Source organism: Simochromis diagramma, unplaced genomic scaffold (assembly GCF_900408965.1).
Source record: "Simochromis diagramma unplaced genomic scaffold, fSimDia1.1 OVJJ01000402.1, whole genome shotgun sequence".
NCBI lineage: Eukaryota > Metazoa > Chordata > Actinopteri > Cichliformes > Cichlidae > Simochromis > Simochromis diagramma.
Window position 1 is genome coordinate 6049435 of NW_024386972.1, and position 14464 is coordinate 6063898.

At 42.9% G+C, this 14464-nt stretch overlaps 1 protein-coding gene across 2 annotated transcripts; it reads right to left on the reverse strand.

The window, feature by feature from the left end:
• Positions 1 to 354: 354 nt before the first annotated feature.
• Positions 355 to 13522, reverse strand: synpo2lb (synaptopodin 2-like b). 2 transcript variants are annotated; one of them, XM_040039223.1, is made up of 5 exons: positions 13080 to 13522; positions 9453 to 9604; positions 9065 to 9358; positions 8343 to 8731; positions 355 to 3828 (listed from the first exon to the last, which is right to left on the reverse strand). In XM_040039223.1, exons 1-5 carry the CDS (start codon positions 13179 to 13181, stop codon positions 1181 to 1183), a joined length of 3585 nt encoding a protein of 1194 aa, XP_039895157.1. In that variant the 5' UTR covers positions 13182 to 13522; the 3' UTR covers positions 355 to 1180. The 2 variants fall into 2 exon arrangements, with proteins under 2 accessions (XP_039895157.1, XP_039895158.1); XM_040039224.1 differs by lacking the exons at positions 8343 to 8731; positions 9065 to 9358; positions 9453 to 9604; positions 13080 to 13522 and adding an exon at positions 5503 to 7208.
• Positions 13523 to 14464: the final 942 nt, after the last annotated feature.

Here is a 14464-nt window from a genome sequence, read left to right on the forward strand (position 1 = left end):
ATAAGGGAGTCAAGACGAATTACTGTTAAGTTTTAATAGCAATGAACTGTAAAATCTAGGAAGAGACATAAACTGTTGTGGTGAAACATGTTTGCATGACAAATCTTACTGTGCCCCCCTGTGGTGGAAGTTTAAACTACTACGGAAACCACTTTCTCAAAGCCAATACTGCTGTTTTAATACCTGGCGTCAACGCTGCGTGAAACCTTAGAGAACAGCTGTGCTGCTGGAAGGATCAATAAATGCTCACAGAAGAGGAAAAAATTGGAAAAAGTGATGGGTGGAGGAGATAAGGGGCACCAGTGTGGGAGTGGGTGGTGACGCGAGGGACACAGGGAGAAACCGAATGACAGCTGAGGTGAGTCACGTCTATTTTTATTCAGCCGCATGTCTCTGTGGGAAAGAATCAAAGCTAAACAGACGTGTTATCGCTCTCTTGTTTCATATCAACTGATGAGAAATCAAATCTACTGTAAAAAGCATTTCCCTGGAAAACTACAGCAAACAAAGCACACACACACACATGCACACTGCTGCAGAGTGAAACTACAAAAACACAATCACTGAACACAAATTCTTAGAATATATTTATCAGAGCGAGAGTAACAGGAGCTACTTCCTGTCTGTAAAGCAGGATATCTAATAGGATAGCAACAGGTTTGTTTACAGAGTGTCAAAGCTGCACTTTTTACACACGTCAGACATCTTTTCATCGTGTCACTTCATTCTACGCTTCCTGTGTTTCCTTTTCATCCTTTCCCATCTGACATTTCTGTCACAACAGTTTTATCGTTACACATCCTCTATTCTTCAGTTTTTTATGTTTTAATTTACAGAACTTATTGCAGTTTACTCCAACTTCTTTCTTTCAGCCTTTCTAGCCCGTAGTTGATTTTCAATTCTTAAATCTTCCACACGTTCCAACTCTACTTTTATTGTTCAGAACATAGTTTCTTTTAATTAGTATATAACCAAATACTTGAGATGAATAAATGAAAGTGATTAAATGGTCAAATTTTCTACAAGCATGGCCAATCCAAGCAGATGTTGTGATTTTTATCACCAGCCCTTAACTGCAGCTTTAAAAAACAATATTACAACACTAAAAATGCATGTTTAAAAAAATATTGCTCTGTGTTCCTATAGAGCCCTTATTCATTTTGTCCAGTGCGGCTTCTTTTCAGTGCGTGGTGGAACTGGGACGCCAGACGCAAGGCTGCAGACCCAGGTTGGAAGTGCTGAACCTAGGCCTGGGGACCCTGCTGGGTTGAGTGCTGCTGGAGGCCAGCTGAGGGGGGTGAGCAGGCTGTAGTGGACTTAGATTTGGAGCACTCTTAATCTGCCTGTTAGCCTGTGCAGCACTGGAGGACTGGGAAAAGGTAGGAGAAGCATGAGCAGAGGAGAAGGTAGGTAGCTTAGGGAGTGGGGTGGTAGGTGCAGGAGGCGGTGGGGGAGACAGCAGGGAGGTGGCCCACTGAGGCTGGCTCGGAGGTGAATAGCACTGGAAGGGTTTGGCACCTTCACTGGGTGGAGGAGACATGATATCAGAGCGTCGGAGGGGTTCCCCAAGTGTCGTAGCTGATCGAGGTGCAATAACTTTGAGGGTGGGCCCTGTGGCTGTCGGTGGAGGTGTGGAGAAGCGTTTGACCTCACAGACTCGTGCTGTTTTCTGAGGACCACCTGTTAGTTCTCTATGCTGCTGATGGGTGGAGGTGTCTTGGAGAGCCCCACTTCCATAGCTGAACAAAGAAGAGTTGAGCTGGTAGGGCTGGTGGCTCATGATGTCCACAGGCTTGAGGCCTGCTTTCTGCCCCTTAGGTCCAGCTGCCCTAGATTTCGTGATCTCGGGTTTCTTCTGTGCCTTAGGAGGACAGGAGGGAGATAGGAGAGGGTTGTAGTTGATGGGAGGTGGAGCACGGATATTGGATGAGTACTTCCATGTGGCAGGGAGGGAAGGTGTGGGTGAGGGGTCCCTTGTCTGAGCAGGAGAGTAAGGGGCAGCAGCAACAGATGGAGATCGCTCTACAATGTACCGATCCATCCTGTTCTGTCTCCGAGCAAACAGCTGGCCTCCTTTCCCTGCCAGCTGTGGCACTTGAGGGGTCTGTGGTTTGGGGGCTACAGGGGGTGCTCTGGATCCACGCTGTGCCTGCATAAAGTTGCAGGCCTCTGCCCCCAGCCTCAGCCAGTCCTCTTCAGGGCCTGATTCATGCCCAGCCTCCCCACTAGGTGTAACTCCAGATTCACCAGCCGGGGTTCTCTCAAAGCGGTCATCCATGTTTTGGACCATTGACAGCAAGTCCGGGTTTGGAGAGACATCTCTGTTCTGGACTGAGTTGAACATTGGCTTCTTGTTGCTACGACGACGGGCATCTTGCAGGATACCAGTGCGAGACGCTGGGACTGAGATGCGTTGCTCACGTGTCACCGGGGAATCATTGACAGGAGCCTGGGCAGGTGATGTAGCATCTGTCAAGTTATTGTAGGTATGGAAAGATGGAGAAGGAGGAGGCTGGGGTGCAGTAGGAGGAGGAGGTGGTGGGGTGTATTGGGCATGGAAAGAGGTCTGATTAAAATTTTGGGGGTGAGGTGGGGAGATGGGGGGAGCTGAAAAGCAGTTGGAGGGGGGTTGATTAGCAAAAGCAGGGGGAGAGAGATATGACGGTGGAGCCAGAGGGGAAAAGGTTTGAGCTGGTGAGGCACATGGCAGAGAACCTGCAGAGGGAGAAAATGGGATGGAAGGGGAAGCATGCACTGTAGGCTGTGGAGAAAATGTGTGTGCAGGAGGCTGCGCAAAAGATGCAGAAGACAGGGAGGAGGGAGGTGAGAGGGCTGGCGGGGGAGAGGTAACAGAGGGTGAAGTGTTGCTGGTGCTATTTCTTGGCGGGATATACAAAGATGTGCTAGACACTGCTCTCCTTGCATCTGATGGAGGGTGAAAAGTTGGGATATTCATTGTGGAGACAGCGGCCACAGGTTTGGATACCATTGTTATGGGCGTGGGCTTGGGCTGGGGAGGCCGAAACATCACAGAGGTCACAGACGCACGAGAAGGGGTGGAGCCAGAGTTGAAAGGCCTCGCCGTGCGGTTCAGAACTGCAGGGTTAGGAGTGAAGCTGGAGTTATTGTGTGAGTCTATGATTGGGTTGGGACTATGATTAGGAGAAGGATCAGGGTTGCCATTTTGACTTTGGAGGGGTGTCTGTGAGGGCATGCTCAGCACAACACTAGCCCGACTGACAACTGCTGACCCCCCATTGGTCAGAACCACAGCTGGTGGAGACATGTGTGAAGGGGGGTGGTTGCTGTTTGGTTTCTTTGTGAGGCTGCTTGATTCTTGATAGGCTGAGCTCTCCAGTCGTGATCCTTCCAAACCTGGCCTTAGATTTGCAGAAGTCACACGTCCTGGGGTCTGATATGCAGAGATGTCCAGTTCTGCACCCTGATTGGTTGTTGGAGAAGTCGGTGTGGCCGATGGGCAGGCAGAGCTCCTTCTGTCCAGCAGGTCCAGATAACCAGTGTCCCACGTAGGGTCAAATGATCCCGAGAATCCCTCTTCCTCAAATTCTGAGCCACTTAGAATGGAACTTCCTCCTTCTTCCTCAGTCTCTCCTCCTGTCTCCCCTTCTGTGTCCCCTCCTCTATCTCCCTCAGCTTTGCCAAAGCAGGTGAGTGTGTACTTTTTGGCTCTCTGTCGGCGTTTCTTGAACATAAGCACCCCTTTCGAGTTGGGGTTGGGAGCATCAGTGAGCAGAGACGCAATGGAGCGGCATTTAGTACGAGCTTCCTTCACCTGTTTTTCCACCAAACTCTCCCCGCGCTGTAACTCTGCAAGACAAGAAGAGTACAGAAATAAATCAACTGAAAGAGAGCGGAAACAGAGGGGAGAAGCAGCAATGAGATTTTTGACGAATACAAAAAAAGACACAGGCGACAAGTACAGGAAACGTAACAATGTGATAGCGTGAGTAGTGGCTGATTAATACAGCATTATCACAGTGAGGAGCTGCGATGAACAGTGACAGACAGGAGTGAGTGTTGTGGATTTGGAACAAAGAATTCCTGCTGCTCTCCAGAGCTGAGTCACATAGTCCAGGAAGGTTAAATCACAGTGTCTCTCCTGCACAAATCCTTGACTGTGCCTGTGTGCGTCATGGATTTTTGTGAGGGACATTTACCCGGTCACGTTTTCATGGCAAAAGCTTGGCCCTGTAATTACAGCATTTTAGGTAGAAGGCTAGTTTTAAGGTTAAAGTTAAAGTAATAGTAAATGATAGTTTTAGGTTAATGCAATCCAAAGCAAAATAGTTGAAGTGATGGAAGTGATGGGAACTGTGTGGAGAAACTGCATGTGCACATTTGTGTATCCCTGCTTAGTGCTATGCTATTTGTTCGTCTTAGTGTCTGGCTCACCTCACGTAAATATGCTACTGACATAACTGTAGACTGATGACTGATGACTGACCCTGGCACACACAACGTTGTGTATTATGTTAAAAGTAATAATGAAAATGCACTACTCCAGCACTTTAAAATATAGTCAGCAACCTATTGTTTAATTTCCTAACATTTAACAATAACTATAACATACTTACCATTTCTTAGCAATACTGCAACAGTAAACAACAGAACAAAAGCCTAAAAATTTTAGGTTTTAAAGAAGAGACGAAACAAAGAACAATCTAAAAGTAAGTAGTGGTTACACATGCAAAGGCTCTTCACTCTTCCTCCTATTTGTTACCCTTAAATGCAATAACTGAAGCGCATCATAAGCCAAAAGCCCACACCCCAAATACTAATAATATGTCATTACAACATGAAAAGAGGAAACACTGTTGTCCTATCCTCATGTTATGTGTCTGCTCTCCTGTTACTCCATATGTCATTTCAGATACTGTGAATTACACTTTAAATCTTGAAAAAATGAGATAAATTACACCACAAGGTGCTACTGCACAGTCTGTATCACATTTTATGGCATTCCATCCTAACAAAAGACAATTTGCTGGCACTGCGAGAAGAAAAGTCAGAGGGTCACCAAAGCTATTAGGGTTCAGCATCAGGGGACCATGAAGGAAAGAAATAATAATAATAAATAACCATTAGGTAGCTGTTTGTTTCAGTCTGGTCCACAATGCTGGTATCCTTTGCCATTCATAAAGCCATGCCAACAGTATGCAGCATTAAAAAATATCTATTAATAATTTGTAACTTTTGTACCATTTATTATTTGCATCAAGTCCCACAATAAGGAATATACACTGTTCAGATAAAGCACAACTGCATGAGCTGGTTTAAATTGTCTTTACAGCGCAGAATGGCACAGAGTTAACATTTTCAGTCGTTTCAGCATAATCAGTCAAGTCTGCTTACATGACTCAGAAATTTGGTAATTCTTCTTGATCTGAAAATAAAAAAACAAACATTTCACTCCAAAGTGATATGTCTTCCAATGCTTCTATAGTAGCTTATGTCTACTTCAAAGGGTGTCATTGATCTTACCTGCGTACACAGTCCGTGGGACTGTCTGTCCACCTACATCTGAACCTGCAGAAGATGTGAGGTCCCTCATCTCATGAGTGTGAATGCACGCTTGTCCTTGACCACCCTCAGACCCTCCCACACACACCCTAACAGTGTCCAAGTCTGCTGTGAGTGGGGAGCCGTTTAGTCTGTGTCTACCAGCCCTTCTCTCAGGGCACAGCCCATGTAAAGACCTTTGTCTCTCTCTAGCACCAAACCAACACATGATGTCAGCCCTCTATTCCTGTCGGTGTGACAGGCATCAAACACCTGTCTGGTCTCTGTCACAGACGCGCACACACAAACACACACACAAGGACAGGAAGACCCCATCACCAGAGGATATTTAGACACCAGTGTCAATGTGTGTGTGTACGTGTATATGAGTTCATAAAGCCAAATATAGGTTACAAAGAAAAGCGTGGTCATAACTCTTTGCTGATGTGCTGTTCTCTCCTGCTGACACCTCACACCTGACTAACACTGCACACACAGACGCATAACTCTTTAGAGCTAATAATCCCATACCTAAAACCAATGGCTGTGTGTGTGTGTGTGTGTGTGTGTGTGTGTGTGTGTGTGTGTGTGTGTGTAACATGAGAAAGGGCAGATCTCTGGACGCCACAGTCATGATTCGTCCTATAGCAAAGGCCTCACCATACACCAAAGTCATTCAGGTCTAGGGCCTCTTGAACTGGATGACAGATCTTTCATTTCTGCAATGTTTGCTCATATTAAATCTGAACTCAGTCACTACATAGCTATTAGGTTTAATCAGCTATCATCCTTATTGCCTTGTTGAAATGATAGGTTAGCTAGACCGACTAAAGAACGATGTGAGGAACAGTTAAACACGTTCTCATCTTAACATCCCAGCAGAGCAATAGTTGCATTCTGCTATGAATCAATCTAGAGTCCCCAATAAATGTAATCTATACCGATGTGTATTTGGGATGTACTATATATCTGCAGCTGAGTACTGCAGTTTCAGTGCCACTGCCCTCCTAATGCTTCATATGCTGCTTCAGAAAGTTTCTGGAAGGAGACACAAGTCATGAGAACATGGAATTGATTAACTTAAAGTGAGACGTCAAATCCAGCGTATTGTGGAAATATTGGTAAGCAGAGGATGAACATTCAAAATGACTAACAAGCTGCTCAGTAGATTGAGGACACTCTCAAGTAACTTGGAGAGTTTGGATTTTCTAGCACAGAGCGCGCTGTGTGACGGCTCTATACAAAAAGAAACTACAAGCAGGATCAAGGATGAAGCAAAGAGCTTCCATGATCAGATTGTTGCTACGAGAGTACCACAAGACCTGAGGTGAGTGCTGCATAGAAATACAGAGCAAAACTCAGGTTAAAGATTGCCTGGCAGAAGCTCACTATCCCACAAACTGTGCCAGTTAGCTGACAGTAACATCAGATTGGCACAGGGGGAAATTTTTATCTTCATCGGATATCCGTGACATCATCATGTTGCCTAGGAACCACCAAGCAATGGGATAAAATGTGCCTGTAGCTTTTGTGCACCCACAGCATCCTCGCCTTAATTCCACAACTCATTTATGCTCACAGAAGCTGATGCCTAGCAATGGGATAAAATGACACTTTTTTCTTTTCTTGTAATTTAACTAATGATTCACAAAGTGTGGATTCCAATTAAACCCCAGAAAGCCATTTAAATTTTTTAAAGTACATAAAATACCTAAAATTTTAATTTTCATTGTAATTTAGCTTGAATTTGCCTTTCATATTTTCATTAAAAGGCAATTGGATCTAAAAACAAGATGTCATTTTTATTTTTTATTTTTTTACCTACTTTTTTTTTTTTTTAGCTTGGTGGTCATAGAAAACTAAAATGGAATAGCGTCATTCAGGTAGAAAGCAGTGCTATTAATGGAGCATGAATGAGTCAAAACTCTAAAAAGAAAATATTTCATTGTGGGCTGTGAGAAGATCAGGGTGGAAAGGTTTGGGTGGAACACAGAATTTCAGAATTTAAAATATGTTTTTAAAAGTGCAATTCACGACTGAACCGCCAATTATTATCTGATGAACAGAATCACAGAGAATTTACTGAATTTACTGATACAAGTAAAAACACATCTGTGTGACTTTCATATACACACATAATCACACATCTAGTCCGTCAATCAGAGGTTTGAATAGTTATAAATACACCCATCGGGGCAAATGCTCAGCATACTTACAGTGGGGATATGCTGCTGTTTCAGGGGACAGAAGAGGGGAAGAGGGGAGGTGGAATACCTCATGAGTATCTGGTTTATCTCACCCCATCACCACCAGCCTGTCAATATACACTTCAGTTCCAAGAAATGTCCACCAGAGGGTGATTTAAGACTACAAGCTAACTGCAGTTGGAGCCTTTTTAGACACACCAGAAAGAATCTTAGGAGTTGTAGTTAAAATGCAAAAACACAGTGGTAGCGACTGAAATAGCTGCTTTACCAGGACACCGGTGACACTGGTGGATTGTCGTGAAACTTAAAAGAAGTTTAGCAACAGCTACACGATATTACAACGGAGACCAAAAGCTGCTGGTTAGAATTTTAATGAGAAGAAGTGCCATTCACATACACAGCATGCCTTCAGGTATTAGCACTCTGATGTCAATTATGGATAATTTTCAGCATCAATGTGATTCTTTGTTTACGTCATAACAACAAATGCCCAAAATCCCACTTTTTGTACACATAATCAAACCTTAAGTTAACTTCTTTTTTTCAATTCTTTAACTGGAACTGATTAAAAAAGTACTTGAAATGATATAGATTTAAATAAAAATATATACTCACTGGCTTGCCGTGCTTTGTCCATGTAGGTTGTGGAGAGTTCATCATTTACAGGCATCTGCTGTGGTCCCACCATAGGCACCAGATGTTTCCCAGACACTAACATTAGAGCCTCTTTCGCCCTTTCTGGAGACACTAGGGGTGGGCAGGCAAGCCCATTGCAGCCCCCTGCCTCCTGGAAGCCACTGTCTCCTTCTTCTTCTGCTTCCACCAACCCCTGATCGGGAGTCGGGGTGATCGTGTGAGGAGTCAGCGAGTGGGGTGTGTGTGTAGGAGTGGTCCACTCTGTCTGGCGAGGCTGATAGATGAGCTCTCTGCGAGGAACACCAGCAGCACACTGGCCATCCCACATCGCCTGCGAGGTAACGCCTGCATCTGTAGCACTCTCATAGCTTGTAAAAAAAAAACAGGATGGAACAAAGCTAATCAAATTTATTATCGAGATTAGAAAGTGAAAGACTTTCATAGTGGGTTAGCTAACTGTATACATCTTAGACTTTAATCCATATAATCCAATAATATATAATGTGTCGCCCTAAAAATGTTATTAAAATACGACAGGATGCCGAGTTTTCAAGGGTTTTTAGCAATTTGCTGCTGGAGCTCCACTTCTAAACACTAATAAAAAGTTTAAAATATTACTTTTTAGTCAAACTTCTTTTAAATATGTTAAATTTCTGGGAAGAATGATTAAAGGGGTGGAACGTCTGCTCTCCATCTCTTACCCACTCATCTCTGAGGTCTCCTCCTCTTCTTGTCTGTCGTAGCGTGAAGGTGAGCGTGCGTGAGGAGGTGTGCGACGATGCCGGCGGTGTGTGCGCGAGTTTGTGTCTGCGTCACTGTCTGTTTCTCCATAATAAGCCTCACTGTCTGGAGGGGAGGTAATACCCTGGGGTATCTCGACAGAGGAGAGGATGGAGAAGCTGTTGGAGTCTGCAGTAGGAGACAGGACCCTCATGGAGGATCGGGGGGATGCAGAGCAACCAGAGTAAGATGAGCACTGCAAGCCAGAAGGGGCCCTAAAATCACAGGGATGTCAAGGTGTGAAAATACAGTTGGTACGATATGACAGCAAGACTGTTGTTTACTGTATGTGAGTGTCCCTGCTCTGACCTTTTGACTCTGAGCATTAGTGTGTTGCTCTGTTTATCTATGAGGCTCATGGCCTCAGCATGACTGAGCTCTGCACAGGCTTGATCACCAATGGCCACCAGCTCATCATGTTCCTTCAGTCCGGCTCGGCATGCTTTGCTACGCCTGCGTACCTGTAGAGAAGAAAAAAGGTGAGTGAATCATTTATATTTGTGCCCATGTAAAGGCAGAGCGGGCACGTTGTTTGATCATTTCAGGCTCTGCTTTGCATCATCTTTTACACTTTATTAGTTATTTGACCTTTTAGGTGTGAAACTGCTCTAAAATGATCTATATCATCAACCTGTTGTTACCTATTACATTATATTTGACACAGAGCAGGTCACTGAACCCTGATTCCTTCCACTGGCTAAGCCTTGAATATGCTGCCACTAGCATGGATATTTACAATACTCAACCGAGTATCCCAGAGTAAGATGTAAGTAAGACATCCCACAATGTTGCCCACAAAAAACAGTTTTCTAATAAAGTTTGTCTAAAATAATATTTTTATGCTTTCTTTTCCATTACTTGAGGGAGATCTATAGTGGGCAGTATATCGTCTTAATGTTATTGTTGCACAGATTCCTGCCTTTATATCGTCTTCTCTCATGCTTTTAAAATAGAGTTTAATCTGAAGCTGTGTTTCATAGAATTTAGAGCTATAATCCAGATTTCTTTCATAAAAACTTAGAGCTTGAAGTTTCATTAGAAGTGTAATCCACCTCCTCCATCTCAACATTTTCTTCACTGGAGGACACTGAATTTGGCTGAAAAGAGCTTTTTTACTTGTTTAAACCAAGTCGTCTAAGTTTAAGTGTAACTATTTCGTTTTTTTTGAGGGGACTACTATGCATAATGTATTTTATACAAGAACTTTAAAGTGAAATGATCTTGTACGTCTTCTTCTGTTTGATTGTGTTTTTAAATAGGATTTTTTATCAGTACATACTGAACAGCATTTACACGGATAGTGATATCTCTGATAGGCTAATATCAGCCATTAATACCAAACTTGGTATTGGTAAACTATATATCAGTCTGGTTCTAACAAAACATGGTGACGTGGTTGAGGTCCCTGCACAGTCGTGCCTTAGTATGATACTATATAGTTTTTCCTAATAAAAATCTTTGATTGCTCCTGCACAGGCACAGAAACGCTGTCAAGTATTTGTTAGCTTATTTTTTTATGTCTGACTATATAAAAGTGACCAAAAACATTCTGCAACATGCAGCTCTCCTTTAGCGGCAGTCATTATCGTCCCTGCATCGGAATTAACTTGTGAAGTCATGCAGCTGTTGCTGAAGGTCACTAAGAGATGAGGTCATAGGATCCTTCAGGAAATATGTCTGCTGGGGGGTAGACGCTACTGCGGGAGTGATAGATTGTATAGATGGAAAGGCGACTATTCTTGCCTGATAGATTATAATTACCTCTAAGAGAAAAGGATAAAGCTATCCAATCTGTAGCCTCACATAAACACACTGATACACATACTTTATCGCTGCTGATGGTAAAAATGTTAATTGTGTTCAAGTGCCTGCTTTGCCTTTATCAGTATCTCCTGACCCAATAATCCAACTCTGTCGTCATACAAGCAAAGCAAGGACAAGCTATTTATCTCCAGCCAATGTACACACACATGTACACACACAGCTCAAGTGAGCATCATGAAAGAGGGGGTTTGAACAGCTGCTTCACCAGTCTGGACCATGGGGCATGCCTGTCATTCATCATATGTCGCCCACATACCCGAAATAAAACCTTGCAGAAAAATCTCCCACATTCTTACACAAATGGGGGAAAGACAGATGCTACTATTATGGATAAAACACAAACACACATACAGACATGCAAAAGTAGAATTAATTAAAAAGGAAAGAAAATGTGTGTGTTTGTGTGTGTGCCTGTATTTTTTTATGTGACCAAGAGGTCGTCCTTTTTCCATGCTCAGCTTCCAGCTCCTCTTAGATGAGCTATTCTGATCCTCTGGTCCTCTCCATTCCCAACTGGGCTTATCTGAGGTATGCCCAACCACACATAAACACACACCAACAGACTAAAGCACACACTCATCACTGATCAACCTCCCATCAAACTCCCTTTTCCACTTGAAAGTCTTTAATGAAAAGAAGCACGTTTCTGAATCAGACATTTTGGCTGCTCGTGGGTGAATGATGGACTTTCAGTGTGAGCGAGTCCACATTCCTGCTTTCCAGAATAGCTTTTCCCATTAGAGAGCACATTCTGGACTGTCATCAAAAAAAACAGAGATGCAAAAAGCCTTTAGAGAAACCCAGCCAGAAAAAAAATCTCTTAGGCTTAAAGATGGATTAATGTGTCACACAAATATGTGACAGTGAGAAATATGAAACAAGTTCATTACCTGTTGTAGGTGTGTTCACAATAGCCGGACGTGTACTCATATACATGGATGACATACGAACCTGTTTCAAAGAAATCCAGGGATGGAACTCGAGTCAAACCCCAAACATGTGTTCACGCTGCTCACTGACCCACTAATTCACTCAAAACAGGTGAGGCACAAAGTGAACTGGGCCACAGCCAAACGAGTGTCAGGAACAGTGGCCAGAATTCCCTTCCCCTCTGTCAAGTATTGTAATGCAATTATTACATTTTTTAACTAGTTTTGTTTCTTTGTAAAATGACTAGAAGCAAAAGGAAAATGCATTCATATATTTCAATAAAGTTTTTTTTTTTTTTACAATCATTCATACGGACAGGTAATCCTCCTTCCCCAAAAGCCAGTTTGGAGCCAGGAAAAATCCTGAACTGTCAAAACTGTGTGAACTTGAAGGGACATTACTTTTATTCAGAAGTTTATATAAGATTACACTCACTCATTAATTAATTAAAAAATTAAAATCATTTTTAAATGAATTTGCCCATCAAGGAAGTCATTCTTGCCTTTCTAGGCAAGAACAAGTAAATGTAAAATAGCAAGTATATTAGTTTAGTTTCTGGATAGGTGAATTTATTTAATATTTATTTATTTAAATATTTTGTTAGATGCCGCTTTTATACTGCAGTTTTTTTTATTATTATGTCACAGTAATGCTATTTGTTAGAGGCAAAGTTTCATATTTTCAAAAAAATACAAACATGGACTCACAATCACAATCAATTCATGTAAGTTATATTGGAAAAACTTCACTAAATTGATGAAGGCTGAAATGTAAGATGTTAGTTTTGTAAGTACATGGAATAGTTTTAGTTTGTTTTGTTTAGATTTTGTGTTAATTCCAGTTAACTGAAATGTATTTTTGCTCCTAGTTTTAGTTCAGTTTTATTTAATTTGAATAACATAAGGACAGCACAGTGAAACAGTTTCAAGCCAGATGTAATTTAGCTATTCAAAATCCTAAAAACACCTACAAGAACCAGAAAGTAAAATCTCTAGTGACTCTAGTGCAGCTGATTCATTTATTCGTATTTCAGGTCAGATTACAAACCACAAGACTCGCTGAGGGCTGAGCCTACAGTTAACAGCTGCAATCTCCATCAAATCGTCTACTCACATTACTACCTTGGCAGCAAACTTGACTGCAACATACTGCATGCATACACATATATCAGATCTACTGTACCTTGGCCACCTGTAGAGGTTTTTGCTGCTCAGCTCCTCCCTGGAGTCTGAAACCCCACGGGGCTCCTCCTGAGAGAGACACCACAATCTCCTCAGCTACCATTCCTGCTCTCAGCTCACAGCCTGCTGTGTGCCTGTGTGGTGGTGTATATGCTGCTCTCCCCTTCTTCAGTTCCTCACACTCTGTGAGTATCAATAGGTATCTCACTGCTTTCCGTCACTCCACCCATGAGGAGACAGAGGGTGGCTGGCTTTCATCTGCTCACGCTGGAATGCTGTGTCAGAGGGTGGGAGCTCAGCAGGGTGAGAAGGGGCAAAAGTGTGTAGCGTGCTTGTGTGTATGTGTGTGTGCATTCGTCCTCACTTGGATTCAACACTTGCCATGTCACTCTCCAGCACCCTGTCCTGCAAGGGGCACTTACTGATATATCCTCCAGAAATAACCATCAGCACCACTCCCTCTTCAACCCCCCCCAGCTCAGCAAGCCTGACCAGCACCCGCGGTACATGGATCAGTCTTCTTAATGGATGACTATCCAATCTGACAGTTTCAGAGTGGGTGCTAAAGGGACTTCTGGCTCTGAGGAAGTAGAGGTTTGGTGCTGTAGCTGACTTTGTGAAAACTGTTACAGTTATTTCAATAAATGAGGAGCTTGGCTGATGTATTAAGGCTTCATCACATCAGACGTCGCTAAAGGAAGGCACACGATTAAAGAATTTGTACTTGACTACCTGATCCAAATTGCAAACCCATTTGAGATGATTCGAAAGAGAAATTGTCCTGCATTTTGCAAGCTCAAAATGCAGGACAGATTTGGCAGTTCTACAGTGTATTGGCTTCTTCTGGCTTACATTTAGAGGCGCTGGAAGTCGGCCGCATGTGCTCACACATATTCAGATGGCTACCTCATATCACATTGTGATTATTTGATGAATAGCCAACACTCCTAACCGAGCAAGATAAAACCAGCATCCCTGAAAAGGGTAGCATGGGCTATCAGGAGAACTTTTTGGTGTATGTTCTGTATGTTCTGTATGGTCTGTTGTTAGCCAGAATGCTCAAAATGCTACAGAGGACAGGCATTTAAAAACTGATGGATTGGGGGTTTGTCGTCTTACATTTTTTGAGGTTTTTACTGAGATCTTTATCTATTTATTTATTTTATTTTATTTACTGGCTGTACCACAGCGATGATGATTTACACCAAATGGCATTCCTGATGTATCCAAGCTTCAGACTGGAAGGAGTAGAGTGGCTCTTGGCAAGAGGGAAATGGAAGGTTTACAAGATGGTGAAACCTGCTACATTATATGGTTTGGACTTGTTAGCACTGAAAAAAGACAGAAGGCAGAGCTCCTAAGGATACAACAACACCATTACTATGT